The following is a 25,192-nucleotide window of genomic DNA, read 5'->3' as shown; positions in this document are numbered from 1 at the left end:
TGCCTTGGCCTCCCAAAGTGCTGGGATTATAGACATAAGCCACTGTACTCGGCTAGGGTTTTTAAGGATTTGATAAAATAATGCACGTAAACACTTATACAATGCCTGAATACAAAGTGAATGCAAGCCGGGTGCACTGGCTCACGCCTGTAATCCCAGCACTTTTGGAGGCCGAAGCGGGCAGATCACGAGGTCAAGAGATCGAGATCATCCTGGCCAACATGGTGAAACCCTGTCTCTACTAAAACTACAAAAATTATCTGGGCGTGGTGGTGCGTGCCTGTAGTCCCAGCTACTTGGGAGGCTGAGGCAGGAGAATCACTTGAATCTGGGTAGGCGGAGGTTGCAGTGAGCCGAGATTGTGCCACTGCACTCCAGCCTGGCAACAGAGCAAGACTCTGTCTAAAAAAAAAAAAAAAAAAAAAAAAACAAAGTGAATGCACATTGGCTTTTGAGTAGTATTTGCTGTTATTAAATTTTTTAGTGGTTCTGAAAACAGTGAGCTTTTCTACTGATCACCTTTGGTTACTTCACATAAGTTAAAAAAAAAAATCAGGGGTCATTTTTGTCTTATGCTGAGGGCAGTAGTTTGTTCTGCTACACTGAAACAATCCTGTGTGATTTTTTTCTTCCTAAATAATTTTAATTTATGGAATTAAAATTATGGAATTGTTCTTAATGACCTGACTGGATATTTTCCCAACAACTCTAAGGCCGAATGCTGTTCAAGTTGTCATATTTCTGTCTTGTACTGTGTCCCTTTCTATGCAGCAGCCTTCCTGCTCCCGTGGTTCCCTTGGAAATACTATCAAGAAGGTGACTGGCTTAGTCGACTTCACCTGGTGGTATCATTATGTGCTTTTGATAGCATGCTCACCTGTGTCCAACAAGCCCAATGTAAATTGTTTGCAGAGATTTTCACTAGACATGAAAGTCGGCTTCAGCTTATTAAAATTAACCAAGTGGCATCACTTGTGGGCTCTACCAGTATCCTTTTCTGTGGCCTGATCTCTAATAACATGGAAAATTTTGCCCCATTTCCAGGCTGTTTCCATCGTCATTGCTTTCCTTGCTGCTGCCAGCCTTTACGCTGGGATGTATCACGTGAGGCGTTTCAAACCTAAAAGAAGCCCCGAAGAGAACCTCCTCTTGGAATCTGAACAGGATCTCGCCTGGACTCCTGTCATTTTATCCATGAGACAGATCTTGCCCCAGAAGTACTTTTACCTTTTTCTGATCATGAATTTCTTTCAAGTCTTTAATTTAACCTCTTCAGCAACTTCATGATGATCTTTGCAGATATTCTTATTCCCAGAGATGTACTATCTTCTTCTATAAGGAGCATTATGTATGGGGCAGGCTTTATTTGCCCACAGGTATGTAATAGTTCTTTATGTTATTTATGATTATTATAATTATGTTCTCTATGATTTATAATTTGTGATAATTTTTCCTGCAGGGATTAGAGATTTAACTCTTAGCTGGGTGATGATATTAGAAACCTGATTTCATCAGTAGTTTGAAAAAGTGACACAGTTTTTTGTTTGTTTGAGACGGAGTCTTGCTCTGTCGTCCAAGATGGAGTGCAGTGGTGTGATCTCTGCTCACTGCAACCCTCGCCCTCCCGGGTTCAAGCAGTTCTCCTGCTTCAGCCTCCTGAGTAGCTGGGATTACAGGTGCCCGCCACCAAGCCCGGCTAATTTTTGTATTTTTAGTAGAGACAAGGTTTCACTATGTTGGCCAGGCTGGTCTCGAACTCCTGACCTCTAGTGATCCACCCGCCTCAGCCTCCCAGAGTGCTGGGATTATAGGCATGAGCCACCGCACCCGGCAGACACACAATTATTAAAACACCCAAAGATTCAGAGCTCTAGATAACATACAAGATTCGGTAGAAACATAATGGAAAAAAGAGACAAGGTCGAGCCCAGTGGCCAATGCCTATAATCCCAGCACTTTGGGAGGCTGAGGCGGGTGGATCACTAGAGGTCAGGAGTTCGAGACCAGCCTGGCCAACATGTGAAACCTTGTCTCTACTAAAAATACAAAAATTAGCCGGGCTTGGTGGTGGGCACCTGTAATCCCAGCTACTCAGGAGGCTGAGGCAGGAGAATCGCTTGAACCCAGGAGGCGGAGGTTGCAGTGAGCCGAGATTGCACCACCATACTCCAGTACTCTAGCCTGGGTGACAGAGCAAGACTCCGTCTCAAAAAAAAAAAAAAAAAAAAAAAGAGACAAAAGGAAAAAAGGAAAGAGACCCCAATGAGAACCAAACAATGTGATATTTTAAACATTTTTTGCTGTGGAATTTTGTTCCTCTCAGCTTTCTCCTTTAAGCCTCAGCAGAACTATGGAAGAAAACAGCTTCCTGTGAGCATGTCATTTTGCTTTATTTGGGTGTTTAAGATTTCTGTGACCATCACATGGAAGAAGAGTTAGTTGATCAAGTTTCAAAACACTTGGCTAAAAGCCTGAGTCCTGGAATCTCAGAGCACTATTAAAATTCCATGGTCATGACCATTATTGTAGAGGTCATGTCCTCTTCAAAAAATATACTGGTCTGCTGCTTATTATACCATTTGGAGAGCTGATATGTTGTTCCCCTTAACCTAAATATGTCCTCTAAAAATATGACTTTACCTCGCCTGTGATACAGGTTTTTCCTATTTTCACAAATGATAAGCAAAACATCTCAGCAATACTCTTCAGGGAACAGGTTATTCTAGATAGACTAGTTTTTACTGTTTACCAGCTTTCAAAAATCATTAAGCCATTTGGGATAGAAATAGTTCTAAAATGTTTTAAGTGTTGCCACAATTTATTTATTTATTTATTTATTATTTAGAGATGGAGTCTCACTCTGTCGCCCAGGCTGGAGTGCAGTGGCACGATCTCCGCTCACTGCAAGCTCCACCCCCCAGGTTCATGCCATTCTCCTGCCTCAGCCTCCCGAGTAGCTGGGACTACAGGCACCCGCCACCATGCCCGGCTAATTTTTTTGTATTTTTAGTAGAGATGGGGTTTCACCGTGTTTGCCAGGATGGTCTCGATCTCCTGACCTCGTGATCTGCCTGGCTCGGCCTCCCAAAAACTGCTGGGATTACAGGCGTGAGCCACGGTGCCCAGCCTATCTTTTTATTTTTTTAGAGGCAGTGTCATGCTCTGTCACCCAGGCTGGAGTGCAGTGGCACAATCATGGCTCACTGCAGCCTCGATCTCCTGGGCTCAAGCTTGCCTCCTGCCTCAGCCTCCTGAGTAGCTGGGACCACAGGCATGCACCACCATGCCCAGCTAAGTTTTTTTATTTTTTGTAGAGACAGTGTTTTTCAAGACCAGCCATGTTGCCCAGGTTGGTCTTGAACTCCTGGGGTCAAGCAGTCCTCCCACCTTGGCTTCCCAAAGTGTTGGGATTGCAGGCATGAGCCACCGTGTCCGGCCCACCACAATTTCTTAAGCAAAGTATATAGAATAGAATTTGCCTGTCTGCTATTATCCCAAGGTCTTTATAATTACCGTACGTGCCATAATAATGGTAACCCACAGTTTTGAGTATTTACCATGTGCCATGGACCATTGCCAAGTGCATTGTGTACATTACTTGACGTGATCCTCATAACAATCTTGGAGGAAGAGATTCTTATTCTTACAGACGAGAAAAGGGAGGTGGTAACTTTAGAGCTGTGTACTTTAAGATTCTGTCTCTAAAATGTACTGTGCTTACATCATTTATTTAGCAGAGTATATCAAATGGAATTTCATGTCTGGCTTATCAATATAGTCGAGGTACTGTGTGTGCATGATAAAATGATGTTCTCCTTTCAAAGCAACTTGAAGTTTGTCAGGCTGTTTCCTCCTCTGTTTAACCACCCAGAATGGGAAGCTGTTTGAGTTCCTGTCTCTGCTTATTATTTGCTATCATATTCTAGGCTATATATACTTTCTTACTTTAAATCATGTATAATACCTGCCTATAGTTTTTCCTCTTCACCAGGTTAAAAAAAAATTGTTAAATTCTTATGTAAACCTGGGCGTGGTGGCTCACGCCTGTAATCCTGGCTCTTTGGGAGGACGAGGCAGGCAGATTGCTTAAGCCCAGGAGCTCAAGACTAGCCTGGGCAACATGGCAAAACCCTGTCTCTACAAAATATACAAAAATTAGCCAGACGTGGTGGTGTGCTCCTGTAGTCCCAGCTATTCAGGAGGCTGAGGTAGGAGGATCACCTAAGCCTGGGGAGGACAAGGCTGCATTGAGCCGAAATCACAGTTCTACACTCCAACACAGGCAACAGAGTGAGACCCTGTTTGTCTCAAAACCAACAAACAAAAACTCGTGTATAAATAAAGAGTAGGCTGGGCGCAGTGGCTCACGCCTGTAATCCCAGCACTTTGGGAGGCTGAGGTGGGCGGATCACGAGGTCAGAAGATTGAGACCATCCTGGCTAACATGGTGAAACTCCGTCTCTACTAAAAATACAAAAAATTAGCCGAGCATAGTGGTGGGCGCCTGTAATCCCAGCTACTCGGGAGGCTGAGGCAGGAGAATGGCATGAACCTGGGAGGTGGAGCTTGCAGTGAACGGAGATCGTGCCACTGCACTCCAGCCTGGGTGACAGAGCGAGATCTCTGTCTCAAAAAAAAAAAAAAAAAAAAAAAAAAAAGTAGATTTTTTTTTTTCTTAACTCAGCTCAAGGACATCCAGGAAAGGTAGATTTTTAAAAACAGTTTTGTTGAAATGATTCACATACCATACAATGCCTCATTTAAAACATACAATTCAACATATGTAATATATTCATGGAGTTGAGCAACCAGCACTACAATCACTTTTAGAACATTTTTATCATTCTGAAAAGAACTAGTCAATTTTTGAGGGGTTGAAATTCTTGAAAGTACAATCCCATTGCACTTTCCCCTCATCCCTTGGTTACCATCAGTCTACCTTTTGTCTCTAGGGATTTGCTTGTTCTAGACTTTCATATAAATTGAGTCATATAATATGTGGTCTTTTGTGACCAGCTTCCTTCACTTAGCATTTTTTTACACTAGATGTAATTTGATGTACACTTAGCATGTTTTTAAGATTGTAGTATGAGTACTTCATTCTTTTAATGACTTAATAAGTCATCGTATGGATATAACACATTTTGTTTATCCACTCATCAGTTGATGATCATTTGGGTTGTTTCTGCTTTTTGACTATTAACAACTAATGCTGCCATGAACATTAATGTACAGGTGTTTTGCACAGATATATATTTTCATTTCTTTTGGGCATATATCCAGGAGTGGAATAGTTGTGTCACATAGTAACTCCATGTTTCACATTTTGCGATACCAACAGATCATTTTCCACAATGGGTGCACTATTTTACATTCCTACCAATAATGTACAATGGTTCCAGTTTTTCCAAATCCTAACCAATACTTGTTATTATCTGTGTTTTTGATTATAGCCATCCTGGCGTGTGTGAATGACATCTCATTGTGGTTTTGATTTGCATTTGCCTGATAGTTAATGATGTTGTGCATCTTTTTATATGCTGTTGGTCATTTGTATATGTTCTTTAGAGAAATGTCTATTCAGGCCAGGCGCGGTGGCTCATGCCTGTAATCTCAGGACTTTGGGAGACTGAGGCGGGTGGATCACTGGAGGTCAGGAGTTCAAGACCAGCCTGGCCAACATGGTGAAACCCCATCTCTACTAAAAAATACAAAAATTAGCCGAGCATGGTGGTGGGCTCCTGTAATCCCAGCTACTCGGGAGGCTGAGGCGGGGAGAATTGCTTGAACCCTGGAGGTGGAAGTTGCAGTGAGCCGAGATCATGCCACTGCACTCCAGCCTGGGCGACAGAGCAAGACTCTGTCTCAAAAAATAAATAAATAAATAAAATAAAAGAGAGAAATGTCTATTCAGCCCATTTGCCCAGTTTTTAATAATTAGGTTGTCTTTTTATTTAGTTTACTAATACTCTTGAGTTGTAATAGTTCTTCATATTAATATACGTTTGATGCAATCTGTTATCAGATATTGTTTGCAAAATTTTTCTCCTGTTCTGTGGGTTGTCTTCTCTCTTTCTTGATGAGATTGAGAAGTATGAGTGTTCCTACTTTGTTCTTCTTTTTCTTTTTTATTTAATTTAATTTTTTTTTGAAACAAGAGTTTCAGTCTGTTGCCCAGGATGGAGTTCAGTGTAGCCTTGACCTACACTGCTCACTGTAGCCTCGACATCCTCAGCTAAACCAATCCTCCCACCTCAGCCTCCTGAGTAGCTGGGACTACAGGCACACGCCAGCACTCCCAGCTAATTTTTAAAAATTATTTTTTGTACAACAGGTGCTGGAGAGGATGTGGAGAAATAGGAACACTTTTACACTGTTGTTGGGACTGTAAACTAGTTCAACCATTGTGGAAGTCAATGTGGCAATTCCTCAGGGACCTAGAACTACAAATACCATTTGACCCAGCCATCCCATTACTGGGTATATACCCAAAGGATTATAAATCATGCTGCTATAAAGACACATGCACACGTATGTTTATAGCGGCACTATTCACAATAGCAAAGACTTGGAATCAACCTAAATGTCCAACAATGATAGACTGGATTAAGAAAATGTGGCACATATACACCATGGAATACTATGCAGCTATAAAAAATGATGAGTTCATGTCCTTTGTAGGGACATGGATGAAACTGGAAACCATCATTCTCAGCAAACTATCGCAAGGACAAAAAACCAAACACCATATGTTCTCACTCATAAGTGGGAATTGAACAATGAGAGCACATGGACACAGGAAGGGGAACATCACACTCTGGGGACTGTTGTGGGGTGGGGGGAGGCGGGAGGGATAGCATTAGGAGATAATACCTAATGCTAAATGATGAGTTAATGGGTGTAGCACACCAACATGGCACACGTATACATATGTAACAAACCTGCACATTGTGCACATGTACCCTAAAACTTAAAGTATAATAATAATAAAATTTTAAAAAAATTATTTTTTGTAGAGACGGGGCATCACTATGTTGCCCAGGTTGACCTCAAACTCCTGGTCTCAAGTGATCCTCCTGTCTTGGCCTCCCAAAGTGGTAGGATTCTAGTTGTGAACCACTGCACCCAGCCTCGTTCTTCTTTTTCAAGATTGACTTGGCTATTCTGAGTCTCTTGCAAATCTATATACATTTTAGAATTAGTTTGTCAATTTCTACAAATAAGTCAGCTGGAATACTGATAGGGATTGCACTGAATTTGTAGATCAGCTTGAGTAGTATTGCCATATTAATGATGTTAAATCTTCTGATCCATGAACATGGGATGTTTTTCTATCTATTTAGATTTTTAGAAATTTCTTTCAATATTTTATAATTTTCCCCTTCTTTTGTTAAATTTATTCCCAAGTATTTATTTGTTCATTTATTATTGATTTATTGAGATGGCGTCTCACTCTGTCTCCCAGGGTGGAGTGCAGTGGCGTGATCTCGGCTCACTGCAACCTCCGCCTCCCAGGTTCAAGCGATTCTCCTACCTCAGCCTCCCAAGTAGCTGGGACTACAGGCATGCACCACCAAGCCCAGCTAATTTTTGTAGTTTTAGTAGATATGGGCTTTCACCATGTTGGCCAGGCTGGTCTCGAACTCTTGACCTCAAGTGATCCACCTGCCTTGGCCTCCCAAAGTGCTGAGATTACAGGTGTGAGCCACCATGCCTGGCCCTTTTTTTTTTTTTTTTAATCTTTTAGAGACAAGGTCTCACTTTGTCCCCCAGGCTAGAGTGCAGTGGCATGATCACAGCTCACTGCAGCCTCAAACTCCTGGGCTCAAGGAATCCTCCCGCCTCAGGTTACTGAGTAGCTAGGATTACAGGCATACACCACCATGCCTGGCTGACTTAATTTCTTGGTAGAGATGGAGTCTCGGTATATTGCTCAGGCTGGTTTTGAACTCCTGGTCTCAAGCAATCTTCCTGCCTCAGCCTCCCAAAGTGCTGGGATTACAGGTATGAGCCACTGTGCCTGGTCATTAACAGGTTTTAATATAAGCTCCTGTTTTTGTTTTTCATGCTTTATTTGATATTTGGAAACATTTAAGAGTTGAAAGAAAGGCAGGATTTTTCTTGTAGCTTTATTGTAGTATGATTGACCTACAAAAAAAACTGCATATATTTAAACTGTATAGTTTGATACATTCCAGCGTATGTACACACCATGAAACCATCACCACAATTGAGATGGTTAACGTATCTATCATTCCCCAAAGTGTCTTTCTGCTTCTTTGTTAATCCCTTCCTTCTGCCCTTCCCTAACCTCCCTAATTCTCAGGCAACTGTCGAGCTACTTTCTATCACTATAGATTTGTTTGAATTTTATAGGTTTTTATATAAATGGAATCATACAGTAATGTACTATTTTTTGGTCTGGATTCTTTCAGTCATGTTGTGAGTATCCATATTTAATTCCTTTTTATTGCCAAGTAGTATTCTATTATGTGGGTATACCATAATTTGCTTATTTTTTTCTGTTTTTTTTTAATAATTCCTCCCCCCCACATTTTTTATCATTTCAACTTTTATTTTAGATTCAGGGAGTATATGTGCAGGTTTGTTATGGGGGCGCATTGTGTGATGTTAAGGTCTGGGGTATGATTGATCCCGTCACTCAGGTAGTGAACATAGTACCCAATAGTTAGTTTTTTAACCCTTGCCCCCTGCCTTTCTAGTAGTCCCCAGTGTCTGTTGTTGCCATCTTTTTGCCATGAGTACCCAATGCATATCTCCCACTTATAAGAGAGAACATATGGTATTTGTTTGTCTGTTCCTGTGTTCATTTGCTTTGGATAATGGCCTCCAGCTGCATCCATATTGCTGCAAAGGACATGATTTCATTCTTTTTATGGCTATGGGATAGTCCATGGTGTATATGTGCCATATTTTGTTTACCCAGTCCACCGTTGGTGGGCACCTAGGCTGATTCCATGTCTTCACTATTGTAAATAGTGCTACAATGAACAGGAGAGTGTATGTGTCTTTTTGGTAGAGCAATTTGTTTCCTTTTGGATATAAACCCCGTAATGGGATTGCTGGGTCAAGTGGTAGTTCTGTATTAGGTAGTTTGAGAAATCTCCAAACTGCTTTCCACAGTGGTTGAACTAATTTACATTGCCATCAACAGTGTATAAGTGTTCCCTTTTCTCTGCAGTCTATCTCTGTTGTTTTTTTTTTTTACTTTTAGCAGTAGCCATTCTGATTGGTGTGAGATGGTATCTCATTGTGGTTTTGATTTGCAGTTCTCTGATGATTAGTGATGTTGAGCATTTTTTCATGTTTGGCTGCTTATATGTCTTTTTTTGAGATGTATCTGTTCATGTCTTTTGCCCACTTTTTAATGCAGTTGTTTGTTTATTACTTGTTCAATTGCTTAGGTTCCTTATAGATTCTGGATATTAGACCTTTGTCAGGTGCATAGTTTGCAAGTATTTTCTCCCATTCTATAGGTTGTCTGCCTACTCTGTTGATAATTTCTTTTGCTGTGCATAAGCTCTTTGGTTTAATTAGGTCCCACTTGTCAATTGTTGTTTTTGTTGCAATTGCTTCTAAGGATTTAGCAATAAAGTATTTCCCAAGGTTGATGTCCAGAATGGTGTTTCCTAGGTTTTCTTTTAGGATTCTTATAGTTTGAAGTCTTACATTCAAATCTTTAATCCATCTTGAGTTAATTTTTGTGTGTGGTGAAAGGTGCAGTTTCAGTCTTCTGCATATGGCTAGCCAGCTATCCCAGCACCATATTTTGAATAAGGAATCCTTTCCCCATTGCTTATTTTTGTTGATTTTATTGAAGATCAGATGGCTGCAAGAGTACAGCTTTATTTCTCAGTTCTCTGTTCTGTTCCATTGGTCTATATGGCTGTTTTTGTACCAGTACCATGCTGTTTTGGTTACTGTAGCCTTATAGTATGATTTGAAGTCAGGTAATGTTCCTGGCTTTGTTCTCTTTGCTTAGGAGTGCTTTGCTGTTTGGGATCTTTTTGGTTCCATATGAAATTGCAAATAGTTTATTCTAACTCTGAAAAATGATGTTGGTAGTTTGATAGGAATAGCATTGAATCTGTAGATTGCTGTGGGCAGTATGGACATTGTAACAATATTGATTCTTCCAATCCATGAGCATGGAATCTTTTTCCATTTGTGTCATATATGATTTTTTTCAGCAGTGTTTTATAGTTCTCCTTGTAGAGATCTTTCATCTCCTTGGTGAGATGAATTCCTAGGTATGTTAATTTTTTCTGTGGCTACTGTAAATAGGATCGCATTCTTGATTTGGTTCTCAGCTTGAACATTATTCATGTATAGAAATGCCACAGATTTTTGTACATTGATTTTGTATCCTGAAACTTTACTGAAGTCATTTATCAGTTCCAGGAGTCCTTTGGTAGAGTCTTTAGGGTTTTCCATGTATAGAATCATATTGTCACCAAAGAGAGAGATAGTTTGACTTCTTCTCTTCCTATTTGGATGCAATTTATTTCTTTCTTTTGCTTGATTGCTCTGGCCAGGACTTCCTTCTTTCATCTCTTGATGGACATTTGGGTTGGATCTGGTTTTTGGCTGTTACAAATAAAGCTATGAACATTTTTTGTCTTTGTATGGATATATGCTTTCCTTGCTCTTGAGTAAATACCTAGGAGTAGAATGGCTGGGTTGTATGGAAGGTATATGTTTACCTTTCTTTTTATTTTTTTTTTCCTGTTTTTTTTTTTGAGACAAAGTCTCATTCTGTCACCCAGGCTGGAGTGCAATGGCGCAATCTCGGCTCACTGCAAGCTCCGCCTCCCGGGTTCACGCCATTCTCCTGCCTCGGCCTCTCGAGTAGCTGGGACTACAGGCGCCCGCCACCACGCCTGGCTAATATTTTTTTGTATTTTTAGTAGAGACGGGGTTTCACCGTGTTAGCCAGGATGGTCTCAATCTCCTGACTTCGTGATCCGCCCGCCTCAGCCTCCCAAAGTGCTGGGATTACAGGCATGAGCCACCGCACCTGGCCGGTATGTAGTATCTTATTGTGGTTTTGATTTACATTTTCCTAATGACTACTAATGATGTTGAGCATCTTTTCATATGCTTACTTGCCATCCATATATCTTTTTGGTTATTTATTCAAATAATGTGTCTTTTTAAATTGAGTAATTAGTCTTCATAGTATTGAGTTGTAGGAGTTCTTTGTATATTCTAGGCACATGTCTTTTGTCAGAGATATATGATCAGTAAATACTTTCTCTTAGTCTCTCTTGGTTACTAGTTGTTAAGAGAAGTATGGCCAAAAGATTTTAACAGTCATTTTTCTTAAGCCCTCACAAAACACAGGTCTTTCTATTGATCTCAATAAAAAATTATTATAAAATGGAAATCCAGGTCGGGCCCAATGGCTAACACCTGTAATTCCAGCATTTTGGGAGGCTGAGGCAGGAGGATTGCTTGAGGCCAGGAGTTTGGGACCAGCCTGGGCAACACAGCGAAATCCTGTCTCTACAAAAAATAAAACAAAATCCAAAGTTGCTTTAAATTTATTCTTAATTTCTAGAGAATTAACACATGTAAATTATTGTGGTAAAAAATCACAGCTTAGCCGGGCGTAGTGGCTCACGCCTGTAATCCCAGCACTTTGAGAGGCCTAGGTGGGTGGATCATTAGGTCAGGAGTTCAAGACCAGCCTGGCCAAGATGGTGAAACACTGTCTCTACTAAAAATACAAAAAATTAGCTGGGCATGGTGGTGGGTGCCAGTAATCCCAGCTACTTGGGAGGCTGAGGCGGAGAATTACTTGAACCTGGGAGGCGGAGGTTGCAGTTAGCTGAGATGGTGCCACTGCACTCCAGCCTGGGTGACAGACTCTGCCTCAGAAAAAAAAAAAAAAAATGACAGCTCATTGGAATCTATTGTTCTTGTTATTCATTTGGCTAAGTCTCTTTAACACTTTATTGGATAAAATAATGAAGGGTGAGCACTATGTTTTCATTTTCTCTTTCTCTCTCCATCCTTCCTCCCTCCCTTTCTCCCTCCTTCCTCTTCCTCTCTTTCTTTCTTTCTTTCTTTCTTGCTTTCTTGCTTTCTTGCTTTCTTTCTTTTCTTTCTTCTTTCTTTCTTTCTTTCTTGCTCTCTCTCTCTTTTTCTTGAGACAGTCTCTCTCTCTCTCTCTTTTTCTAGAGACAGTCTTGCTCTGTCACCCAGGCTGGAGTGCAGTGGCATGGTCTCAGCTCACTGCAATCTCTGCCTCCCAGATTCAAGCAATTCTCCTGCCTCAACCTCCCAAGTAGCTGGGATTACAGGCATGTGCCACCATGCCCGGCTAATTTTTGTATTTTTAGTAGAAATGGGATTTCACCATGTTGGCCAGGCTTGTCTCCCAACTACTGACCTCAAGTGATCCGCCTGCCTCGGCCTTCCAAAGTGCTGGGATTACAGGCATAAGCCACTGCACCCAGCCCTCAGGCTGGTTTTCTTTTTGAGGAATTGAATAAATAAAGGAGAAAAGGATGAATAAATGCTCTGTCTCCCTAATAACTGTTGGTATAGGTCTGTCACTCTTCCACATTACACTCCCCAGAGAGGCAAAGGAGTAACTGGGTTAAGAGCATGGATCTGCAGTCGGCCCAGGAGGAGCCTGGCTCTCCACTTACTAGCTGTGCAATCCTGGGTAAGTTACTCAACCTCTCTGTGCCTCAGTTTCCTCATCTGTAAAATGAGGATCAAAATAGTACCTACTGGTCTGGGCACAATGGCTCCCAGTACTTTGGGAGGCCAAGGTGGGAGGGTTGCTTGAGCCCAGGAGTTTAAGACCACCCTGGGCAACATAGTGAGACCCTGTCTGCATAAAAAATTTAAAAAATTAGCCAGACATAGTGGCACACACCTGGAGTCCCAGCTACTTGGGAGGCTGAGGTGGAAGAATCGCTTGAGCCCAGGAGGTCAAAGCTGCAGGGAGCCGTGATTGTGCCACTGAACTCCAACCTGGGTGACAGAGCAAGACCCTGTCTCAAAAAACAAACAACAGCCGGGCGCGGTGGCTCATGCCTGTAATCCCAGCACTTTGGGAGGCCGAGGCGGGTGGATCACGAGGTCAGGAAGTCGAGACCATCCTGGCTAATACGATGAAACCCCGTCTCTACTAAAAATACAAAAAAATTAGCCGGGCGTGGTGGCAGGCGCCTGTAGTCCCAGCTACTCGGGAGGCTGAGGCAGGAGAATGGCGTGAACCCGGAAGGCGGAGCTTGCAGTGAGCCAAGATTGCGCCACTGCACTCCAGCCTGGGTGACAGAGTGAGACTCCGTCTCAAAAAAAAAAAAAAAAAAAAAGAACAACAACAACAAAATAGTGCCTACCTAAGGAAATTATTATGAGGGTTAAATGAATTACAACATCCAAAGTACTTAAAACGGTTCCTAGCACAAAATAAACCGTCTAGAAATGTTAGCTCTTACTACGTACGGCCAACTCAACGCAGCAGGTATCTATTAGACTTTCACTGTGAGCACGGCACTGCCTTTATCCCTCTGTTTTGATGTAGGCTCCTTTGGCATAGGTTTGCCAACACTTATGTTGGAACACACTGTTGAATGGGGAGCCAAAATCTTTCGTCTGTAGAAGGCTTTTAGTTAAAAAAAAAAAAGGCAATCTTTCTCTTTTCTTTCATGATTTTTGTAATACTACTCATCATTGGCTTATATCTTTTTATATATTGGACACAAGAAAAATAGCTACCAATTATTAAGTGCCTTATATGTTGAGTATGGTGCTAGGTAAGAGAAGAGAAATGGAAAAGAGCGAGAGTGAGAGAGAGAGAGAAAGTTTGTCTTGGTGGGGGAGATGCCTCTTAGGTAAAGTAACTTGTCTGTGAAGAAATAGCTGGTAAAAGTAGCAAAGCTGGAATTTAAATCTAGGGACATGTGATTTCAAAATCTTTCACTTTTTAGCCAGGCATGGTGGTGCATGCCTGTGGTCAGCTACTTGGGATGATCGCTTGAGCCCAGGAATTTGAGACCAGGCTGGGCAGCATAGTGAGACCTTGTCTCTAAAAAAAATCTTACACATTCCACTCTACCACATATTTCTTACATTATTAACTTCATGTATTTTGTATGTTTATGTACTAGAGATGGAGAAACAGCAGCTGCATTTCAATATGTGGAAATGTGTTACTTTATAATATTATAATAATATTTAAGAATATAATTGGACTTGTTGGGGTGTTTTCCGTACTTCCTCCTACAGAACTCTAAGAAATGCCTTGGACCACATCAATCACTGATCCACTGTTTTTTAGTATCCGGAAAATGAACTCTTGCTCCTTGAAAGAAGAAAAGTAAGTCAAAAAATCAGTCAGGGGAAAAAAACCCTTATGTTTGTTAAAGAACATCTGTATTCTACTTACATCATTCAAAATTCTCTTCTAATTATAATGCACATACTTTTGGTTAGTGAAAACTTTTCAGGGATAAACAATGTGTGCTTTTTTATTGAAAACAAAGTATCTTCTGATCTTTGTTAATGTATGTATGTATATTTAGCATAAACTTTTTAGTCTAGAACAATGAACTTTTTCACTGATAGCAAGAAATGCAAAAAATCTAAGTCTGAGCTCTTAAAATGAATCTGTTATAATGATAAAAATATATAAAGTTAGGCAGGACACAGTAACCAGGAATGCTAACTCTTGTTTACCTCTGATGCTTGATTTTAGGGTAAAAAGTACATTTCAGGCAAGATGTGGTGGCTTACGCCTGTAATCCTAACATTTTGGGAGGCCGAGGCAGACAGACCACTTAAGCCCAGGAGTTTGAGACAAGCCTGGCCAACACGGTGAAACGCTGTCTCTACTAAAAATACAAAAGTTAGCCAGGCACAGTGGTGCTTGCCTGTAATCCCAGCTATTCAGGATGCTGAAGCATGAGAATAGCTTGAACCTGGGAGGCAAAGGTTGCAGTAAGCCAAGATCACACCACTGCACTTCAGCCTGGATGACAGATTTGAGACTGTCTCAAAAAAAAGAAAAGTTACTATTCATAATCAATTTTTGATATATATGGATAATAATGGCATTTCTAAGCAAGATAGTTTTAGTTGTGTGTTTCAATTGATACTATAATTCAGAAGCAAATTTATTTATTTATTACATATTTTTTGAGACAGGGTCTTGCTCTGTCACTCAGGTTGGGGTGCAGTGGGTGTGATCATAGATCATTATAGCCTCAACCTCCTGGGCTGAAGCAATCCTCCCACCTGAGCCTCCCTAGTAGCTGGGACTACAGCTGTACATCACCACACCTAGCTAATTTTTGTATTATTTGTAGAGATAGAATTTCACCATGTTGCCCAGGCTGGTCATGAACTCCTGGGCTCAAGCGATCCTCCTACCTTGGCCTTCCAAAGTGTTGGGATTATAGGCACGAGCCACCACACCTGGCCAGCAATTTATTTTGCAATAAGGTTTATTTTGTCATTAGCAAGAGTAAGTAAGCTTAATAATGCATGGAGTTCCATCTTAACACAGTGCCATTCTGTTTCCATTTCAGTGCCTCGTACTTATCAGTCAGTCCTGGCTGAAAAAGTTTGATTACTATAAGATCATCTTAATTTCTTTCTATGTAGAAGGAACAGCCTCTATTGTCATGTTACTCCTGAGAAAGCAATACTACTACTGTTTGGCTCTTTATCTCACTATTATCATGTAAGTAAATGCTGGTTCCAGTCTCAAAATTACACTAAATTTTACCATTTGCCCTTTCAAGCAGTGAAACATTTTTGATCCGGACTGAGTTTAATGTTCATTTCTAGGCAAGGTCATTGTACCTTTCTGACAAATTGTATGAATGTTAATGGCTTGTTTTTTGAAGGAATTTCATACATTAAATTTTGTAGTAAACTTACTTTTTTCAACCTATTAAAAAATTTACTTGGAAGGCTAAGGTTGGAGGATTGCTTAAGGGCAAGAGTTTGAGACTAGCCTGGGCAACAGAGTAAGACCCCGTCTCTAGAAAACATTTTAAAATTTTTTGGTGGCACATGCCTGTAGTCCCAGCTACTCTAGTGGCTGAGGCAGGAGGATCATACTTGAGCCCACGAATTCAAGTCATAGTGAACTATGACTGCACCACTGCACTCCATCCAGCCTAGGTGACAGTGAGACCCTGTCTCAAAAATACAGCATTTAGTAAATACTGCTGCCACGTATAAAAGAGGCTGAGCTTCTATTTCTCCTTCAACTCTTCCTCCTATTTCTGCAACCTCTCCTCCTCCCCCAAGCACCCACTTTGCCTCCATCACAGGCATCTCAAATTCCGCAGGTCCAAATCAAGGATCTTGCTGCCAGATCTGCTCTTTTGCCATTATTTGCCATCTGGGGAAATGGCTCTGCCATCTATCTGTTTGCCCAAGTCAGAGACTGAGAAGTTGTCTTTGCCTTTTCTCTCTTCTTTGACCCCTAGGTCCAACACACTGTTAATTGTTAGCAGTTTTATCTCCCTAATGTGCCCTGAATATGTCTCTTTTCAGTTCCACTGACATTCCTATAGCTCATTTCTCACACGGAATAGGATACAGTCTTCCCTTATGACCCCCTAGTTTATAGTCTCCAGTTTCTCCAACTCCCTCTCTCATATTGCTTCTAGAATAACATGCTCTTCCTTTGCTTAATAATCTTTTTTTTTTTTTTTTTTTTTTTTTGAGATGGAATCTCGCTCTGTCGCCCAGGCTGGAGTGCAGTGGCGCGATCTCGGCTCACTGCAAGCTCCGCCTCCCGGGTTCACACCATTCTCCTGCCTCAGCCTCCCAAGTACCTTTAATAATCTTAAGTGGCTTCTTATTGCTTTCAGGGTATTTCAAAATGATGATGTGATGTCTTGTTATATAGTCCCTCTTTATCTTTTCGTCTTCATTTCTTTCTTTTTTTTTTTTTTTTTCTGAGACAGGGTCTTGCTCTGTTGCCCAGGCTAGAGTACAGTGGCACAAATATGGCCCACTATAACCTCCACCTCCCAGGCTCAGGCGATCCTCCCACCTCAGCCTCCTAAGTAGCTGGGACTACAGATGTGCACTACCATGCCCAGCTTAATTTTTATTTTTTGTAGAGATAGGTTTTTGCCATGTTGCCCAGGCTGGTGTTGAACTCCTGGGCTCAAGCGATCTGCTCACCTTGGCATCCCAAAGTGCTAGGATTACAGGTGTGAGCCACTGTGCCCAGCCTTCATCTTCATTTCTTGTTACTCCTCAACCTACACTGTACTCTCTGACATACAGAAATACTTTGCAGTTCCTGGTCGAGATACCTTTGTGTCTAGAAGATGCAGTTCCCTGTGCCTGGAAAGCTCTTCTCCATTTCTTGCTTGGCCCTGTCCTCATGTGTCTTAGGCCACAGCTCGGGTACGTGCTTCTCTGGGAAGCCTTCCCTGATTTCCTCATCTGGATTAGGTGGCCCTCCTATATGGCTCCAGTGCCCTATGCTTACTTCTGCTGTGGTGCTTTTCCCTCTACCTGCGACTATCTGTGGTCCCCTCTGGATTGAGTTTATTGTGAATAGGGTCTAGTCTCTTATCACTGCGGCCCATTACCTACTGCAGTTCCTGTAAATAGCTGGTCCTTAGAAAATGTGTTTTAGGCCAGGCGCAGTGGCTCATGCCTATACTTCCAGCACTTTGGGAGGCTGAGGTGGGAGGATCACTTGAGCCCAGGAGTTCAAGACCAGCCTGGGCAACATGGCAAAACCCTGTCTCTACACAAAATAAAAATTTAGCCAGCTGTGGTGGTGCACTCCTGTAGTTTCAGATATTCAGCAGGCTGAAGTGGGAGGATTACCTGAGCACAAGAGGTGGAGGCTGCAGTGAGCTGAAATCACGCTACTGCACTCCAGCCTGGGCAACAGAGTGAGTCCCTGTCTCAAAAAAGAAAAATAAAAAAAGAAAAGAAAAGATAATGTTTTTGTTTTTGTTTTTTGTTTTATTTGAGATGGAGTCTCATTCTGTTGCCCAGGAGTGCAGTGGCGTGATCTCAGCTCACTGCAACCTCCACTTCCCAGGTTCAAGCGATTCTCCTGCCTCAGCCTCCCGAGTAGCTGGGACTACAGGCCCCAGCCACCCTGCCCGGCTACTTTTTGTATTTTTAGTAGAGACAGGGTTTCACCATGTTGGCCAGGCTGGTCTTGAACCCTGACTTCAAGTGATCCACCCACCTCGGTCTCCCAAAGTGTAGGATTACAGGCGTAAGCCACTCATTTTGAGTGAATGAATTAGTACATTCTATTCCAGGTCCCTGCTGGAACAACTTGAGAAAATTTTCATGAAGACATATTTGCATTTTGAACAAACTGGTACTGGAGACTGTAATAATTGACTCAAATGATTGAATCCCTATGAAACTTCAAGACGTTAGAACCCCATGCAGATAACTATTCTATAAGTCTGTAAGGGTGGCCCCGGCTGTACAATATGTAAAATGATATTTTATAGTAATTTTTAGAATGAAAATTTTTGTTTGTTTTTTTCACTTAAACCATCCCCCTCATTTTTATTCTTCTATCATAATTAAAATGCTATATGTCCTTTCTCAGTTCTTAACGTATCCTATTTCTGATATCAAGAGAAAGATGTCTGTGTGATTAATTTCCCTGGCATGTCCTATCCTTTAGAATCTATTAATAATTTAAGCAGATCAAATGAGTTTAGTCATTTGCAATGAGGAAGAAGCATAAAAATCATTTTTAAAATTCCCAAGTGAAAGTCATTATTTCATTTTTAAAAGAGAATTACATATTCATAGATATATAATATTTGGGAGGATAGAAGGGTTTGCCTAATATAGCTTTACTTTTATACTATATCATTTCCTTTTATCTTCTTGCAAATCAAATGCCAACTTTCATTTTATTCTTTTTTAACGAAAGCTGTGCCTCCTAGTTGTAAAATTTTCATATGTGTTTTAACATTTCTTTCTAGGGTTATCGTGCAAGCTTCGGTTTCCTTGTTTACCCTGCCACTAGCTGACGTGGTCGATGCAGATTTACTGAAGTTTAATCAGCAGTGGTATATTTATTCAAATGTTAGCTACAAAAATATCACATGTAGGCAGGACCTATCAGAGTCTCCATATCTCAGTTATATTGCCACTACAAATCACATATCTGAAAGACAATCATAACAGGCATCGCTAGGAACCAGGGGGCAGAATATAATCAGATATATTCATGCTTGCTTGCCCTGGGCAACTTTTCCCCATTTCTGAAATGACATCACAGTTTTTCATTTCTCAGGTTCACATAGCCAATATTACAACAGGGTTAAATATCAGAAAGCAAAGTGAAATCTCAGTTAGCTGTATGTTCTACATATGGCAATATGCCTTATTACAAGGGACGATTAGGCAAAATGACCTTTACTCTGTGACATTGCAAGAATTAAAATTAAAAATCAAGGTCCATCTTATCCTTTCTTACTTGAAAAAGCCTAAGCTGATGATGAGAGGTTCTGTTCTTTGGTATGATTGTAAGCACTTTAGATCAGCTATAAAATGTACTTGATTGGCAAATATTTTCTCATACGTATCCTATTTTGCAGATTAGAGAGGAATGTATTATTTTAAGACAGAGGCACATTCTTTTTTTTTTTTTTAGATGGAGTCTTGCTCTGTTGCCCAGGCTGGAGTACAGTGGTCAATCTTGGCTGACTGCCACCTCTGCCTCCCAGGTTCAAGCGATTGAGTAGCTGGGATTACAGGCATGCGCCACCATGCCTGGCTAATTTTTTTGTATTTTTAGTAGAGACAGGGTTTCATCATGTTGGTCAGGCTGGTCTCAAATTCCTGACCTGATGATCTGCCCACCTTGGCCTCCCAAAGTGCTGGGATTACAGGCATGAGCTACTGTGCCCGGCCAGACAGAGGCACATTCTTTATTAGTTCTGTCAAAACATGTATACTGCAAATCCTCTTCTGTTTATTTGTTTTCAAGACAGGGTCTTACTCTGTTGCTCAGGCTGAAGTGTGGTGGTATGATCATAGCTCATTTCAGCCTCAAACTCCTGGGCTCAGGGGATCCTCCAGCCTCAGTCTCCTGAGTAGCTAGGACTATATAGGTGCACACTACCAGGCCCAGCTAATTTTTAAATATATATATATGTTGTAGAGATGAGGATCTCATGTTGCCTGGGCTGGTCCTGAACTCCTGGTCTCAATCGATCCTCCTGCTTGGCCTCCCAAAAGTGCTGGGATTATGGATGTGAACCACTGCGCCCAGCCCCCTCTTTTATTTTTAATGCAAATTAAATTGAGGAAAGATTTGCCAGCTACCTGGATTTCTGTTTGTATAATTCCTTTCCTGTTGCAGGGTTTTGTTGCTAAGTTCATATTTGGGGTGATAGGCAAGGTGGTGAGCTCCTTACAGTCCAGGGTCCTGTCTTCACTTTTGTCTCCTTTGTACCTGGAAAACTGACTGGCTCAAAACTCCTTCTGTTGAATGAATACGTAAACAAGCAACAACTTCAGTAAACAGTTTTCACCTTTCAAATTCCTTTTGAATTAGATAGGTTACAAATAAATAAAATATCTTGAACAGTGAGAAAGGGAAAGGCATTAACATTTACCAAATGCCAGTGTCCAAATGAGCTTGTATGACTGTTTGCTCATTCAGGTCTTGCAGCAGCCTTGAGTGTTAGATATTATTGACTTGACAAATATTTATCGATTTATTCCTTTGTGTCAGGCAATGTGGTAAATGCTGAGGATTCAATACAGTGGGTCTTGTAATGAACTCTCCAAGTTATCTGATGCTCTTCCTTCTCTCTAAAATGGGGGTCTCCAACCCCTAGGCTACAGACCAGTGCCGGTCTGTAATAATATTAGAAATAAAGTACATAATAAATATAATGCACTTGAATCATTTCAAAACCAACCCCCCTGGTCCGTGGAAAAATTGTCTTCCATGAAACTGGTCCCTGGTGCCAAAATGGTTGGAGGCCATTGCTCTAAAATTACTTATTCACATGTGTGCAGTAGGTTTGTGACCAAATGGCTACTCTTGAGGACACCTATACTTTTCTACTGCCATGATTCAGGGTATCATTACCAAGGCTCAGTGTTTTTTAATTCAAATCTATTAATGTCAGATGTACTTGTTACTGTAATTCCAAAATTTAATTGTACTTATATTTTACAAACTTAGGAAATATATATGTGAAATGAAAGTTACTTTTATGAAAATTAAGTTGAATGCTTTAGAAAGACTCAATATTGAGTTGTAGGGTCAAGCATTGTGGCTCACACCTGTAATCCCAGCACTTTGAGAGGCTGGGGCAGGAGGACTGCTCAAGGCCAGAAGTTTGAGCCAGCCTAGGCAACATACAAAAGAAGAAGAAGGAGAAGGAGAAGAGAAAAAATTGAGTTGTAAACAATTACTATCACATTTGATGCAGTGGAAACTAAATGTTTTGAGGGGAAAGTCATAGAAGTCTAAAGATATTTCGTACTCAGTTTGCTTCATGAGTGACTTCAGGTTCTCTTTATAACTGATAGTAGAAACTGTCTCTCATGTAATATGGATCCTGTTTATACAAGAAAGATGGCCCAGCACTTTTTTTTTTTTTTTTTGAGATGGAGTCTTGCTCTGTGGCCCAGGCTGGAGTGCAGTGGCATGATCTCAGCTCACTGCAAGCTCCGCCTCCTGGGTTCACACCATTCTCCTGCCTCAGCCTCCCGAGTAGCTGGGACTACAGGCTCCCGCCACCACGCCTGGCTAATTTTTTGTATTTTTAGTACAGACAGGGTTTCACCATGTTAGCCAGGATGTTCTCGATCTCCTGACCTCGTGATCCACCTGCCTCGGCCTCCCAAAGTGCTGGGATTACAGGCGTGAGCCACTGTGCCCGGCCAGCCCAGCACTTTCATCAGTGGACCTATACTCAATGGAAAACCCAGAGAAAAGATTTATGAATGAGTATAGTTAAAATGGAATGGTTACTGTCTCTTCTTTTAAAAATGATTTTTTTGCTTGAGCCAACTGTCTCACGAATCACGTCAGAGAAGACAAAAACCAGTGAGCAAAACCGGACATAACCTCTGCTCTTGTGGTACTTACAGTCTAGTTGGGGAGATAGACAGCAACTGTATTGTCAGACAATCAAAGTTATCCCCATTTTCATGAAACTAAGACCTTGCAGAAATTAATGTTCCCATGTTCTGGTTAATGTAACCAGCAGACTGAAGAACAGACAATTAAACCCAAGCTCTTACCATCAAATTAAACTTCCTCTCATTCTCAGACCTTGTCTCTCTTTTATTTTTTTCCCTCCCTTTCTTCTTTTTTCTCCTTCCCATTTTCTTTTTTCTCCTCCTGAGTTGCAAGGTTTCCATCATTAGTTGAAATGTGACAAGATTTCAGTTTATTCAGTCAATGCACTTGATTTATTTTATATGACCTGATTATTTAAAAAAGTTATATGGAGGATTCTTATCAGGAATACATTAAAGTAGTCCTTAATAAAACTTGGTCAGAAAAACTTAGGCATGAATCCCAGTTTTACCATTTACTAGCTGTGTGACTGTGGATGAGTTAATCTGCTTTCCCATCTCTAAAACATAGCTGGTAATATCTCACTCATGGGATTGTCGTGGGATTTAGATGAAATAGTAAGAGCCTATAACAGAGTACAGGGCACAAACAGCACTCACTTAACAGGCCTGTAAGAGACGAGCTGTGTCTTCCCTTTGGATCTTAGTTTCTTCATCTAAGACACCATCTGAGACACCTTCACTGCTAGGTACGGTGTCTCACACCTATAATCCCAACATTTTGGGAGGCCAGGGTGGGAGGATTGTTTGAGTCCAGGAGATCGAGACCAGCCTGGGAAACATAGAGAGACCCCATCCCCCTCAAAAATACAAAAATTAGCCAGGCGTGGTGGCGCATGCCAGCAGTCCCAGCTGAAGCTGAGGTGGGAGGATTGCTTGGGCCTGGAAGTTCAAGGCTGCAGCAAGCCGAGATTGTGCTACTGCACTCTAGCCTGGGAGAAAATGTGAGACCCTGTCTTAAAAAAAAAAAAGTTAGGTTCTGGCCGGGCACCGTGGCTCATGACTATAATCCCAGTACTTTTGGGAGGCCAAGTTGGGAGGATGGCTTGAGGCCAAGAGTTCAAGACCAACTTGGGCAACATGGCAAGACCCTGCCTCTAAAAAAAAAAGTTAAGTTTTTCCCACCATGGCACATGTATACCTACGTAACAAACCTGCATGTTCAGCACATGTATCCCAGAACTTAAAGTAAAATAAAAAAAAAATTTCAAAAAAGAGTTAGGTTTTTCTAGTTTTATAATCCTTTATAACTAAAAGGTTAATATTTTATGATACTATACTTTTTTTTATTGTCTACTTAGGATCAAGGAAGACTCCATACACAAAGAAATTCCTGATTCAAATTGTATATATGGATATATATATATATACACACACACACACACATGTAATTTGTATGTGATATAGACCCATGCTATTTTTGTCTGTTCCAGGTCACCCCTTCCCTCAGTGGTTTTTGGCATTAATGCTTTGTTTACCAAACCTGCCCAGTCTTTAGCGCCCATGGTGATACTCTCTAGGCTAAACCAGTATGAATATGGAAACACAAATAGCAGGTAAAGTAAAAAAAAAAAAAAGGCTCTTGAAATAATGTAAAAGAAACATGAAAGCAAACATAGCCTTTAACGTTAATTACTAAGCAATTATCTTGACCTTTGTATATTATTAGTCACTAACTTGTATCATGAGTAAGGTATAATAAAAAGTATTAGTATCAAATGGACTTTCATAGGAGTATCTTTAAGTATCTTCTTTAAATTATGTACATGCTAAATGTCTTCACACTAAGCTACATATTAATTACTTTATCTGAGTTATTCATTCATTTACTATTTCATTTTACAAATGCTTTCAAGTGCCTGCGATTATAGTCCAGGTACAAAGGTCCTTTGAATACAGGATGAATACAAACCTTCTAAGGGGCCATACAGATTACACAAAACTGATAAGGGACCACCAGAAGTATAATGGGACTGCGGTAATTCAGAGAAGAGATTCCTACCTCGTCTGCCTACGGTCAGCGTGTACTTCACAGAAGAGGGTTTCTTCAGCTGAGTTTTGGAGGCTGAGCGGGATTTTTCTCCTGAACATGGAGGAATGTCATTCCAAGTAAAGATGTCATTCCAAGCACAGCAAATGGAGGAATGTCATTCCAAGCACAGCAAATATTTGGAAGCATGCATGAACTTGCCATAAGCTATTCATTTATTCATCCAATAAATATGGAGATCCTACCAAGTGCTGAGCTCTGTGATATGGCAGTGAGGTGTAGCAGTAAACAAAGCAGCAAAAATCTCTGCCCTCACAGAGCTTACATTCTAATGGGAGGGAGGCAGACCAAGAAATGAAATAAGTAAAATATATAGTATGTTAGATGGTTATGAACTCTCGGCAAGAAAGAAAATAGGAAGGGTTGGCGGAAGCTGCATTTGTTTTTTTTTTAAATTTAGAGACAGGGTCTCACTCCGTCGCCCAGGCTGGTGTGTAGTGGTATGATCATAGCTCACTGCAACCTCAAACTCCCAGGCTGAAGTGTAGCGGTGTGATCATAGCTCACTGCAGCCTCGAACTCCCAGGCTGAAGTGATTTCCTGCCTCAGCCTCCTAAGTAGCTGGGACTACAAGCACGTGCCTCCATGCCCTGCTAATTTTTAAAAGTTTTTAGGAGAGGTGTGGTCTTGCTGTGTTGCCCAGGCTTGTCTTGAACTCCTGGACTCAAGCGATCCTCCTGCCTTGGCCTCCCAAAGCACTAGGATTACAGGTGTGAGCCACTGTGCACAGCTAAAGCTGCATTTTTAATTAGAGTGATGGGGAAGGCCTCACAAAGAAGGTGACGTTTGAATAAAGACCTGAAGGAAGATGGCAGGGAACCAAGGATGCTCTCTCAGGGAAGAATGTTCCTGAGAGAGAACACAGCAAGTGCAAAGGCCCAGAGGTGCAGTGTGCCTGGCATTCTAGCTGGCAAGGAGGCCAGCATGGCTGGAGCAGAGTAAGCAGGAGGGAGGGAGGCAGGAATGGGGAGGGAGGCCAGATTGCATAGGGCCTTGCAGCCCTGTTTGTTACTTTGATTTCACTGTAAGGTGAAG

At 41.3% G+C, this 25,192-nt stretch overlaps 1 protein-coding gene across 1 annotated transcript; it reads left to right on the top strand.

Annotated features, from left to right (window-relative positions):
- The first annotated feature begins 1,079 nt into the window (after window positions 1-1,079).
- On the top strand, window positions 1,080-23,826 carry LOC101175895 (transmembrane protein 180-like). Its single transcript, XM_004087392.2, has 4 exons — window positions 1,080-1,376; window positions 15,570-15,724; window positions 18,984-19,067; window positions 23,541-23,826. Exons 1-4 carry the CDS (start codon window positions 1,284-1,286, stop codon window positions 23,665-23,667), a joined length of 459 nt encoding a protein of 152 aa, XP_004087440.1. The 5' UTR covers window positions 1,080-1,283; the 3' UTR covers window positions 23,668-23,826.
- Window positions 23,827-25,192: the final 1,366 nt, after the last annotated feature.

Source organism: Nomascus leucogenys, chromosome 2 (assembly GCF_006542625.1).
Source record: "Nomascus leucogenys isolate Asia chromosome 2, Asia_NLE_v1, whole genome shotgun sequence".
NCBI lineage: Eukaryota > Metazoa > Chordata > Mammalia > Primates > Hylobatidae > Nomascus > Nomascus leucogenys.
This window is presented reverse-complemented; position numbering and strand designations above follow the sequence as displayed.

What these genes read in the sequence shown, in the direction of transcription:
- LOC101175895 (XM_004087392.2), top strand. Translation starts at nt 1,284, where the DNA reads ATGATGATCTTTGCAGATATTCTTATTCCCAGAGATGTACTATCTTCT. An exon ending in CTTTATCTCACTATTATCAT is followed by an intron (nt 15,725 to 18,983) that starts GTAAGTAAATGC and finishes ATTTCTTTCTAG; the next exon opens with GGTTATCGTGCAAGCTTCGG. An exon ending in TTACTGAAGTTTAATCAGCA is followed by an intron (nt 19,068 to 23,540) that starts GTGGTATATTTA and finishes TGTCTGTTCCAG; the next exon opens with GTCACCCCTTCCCTCAGTGG.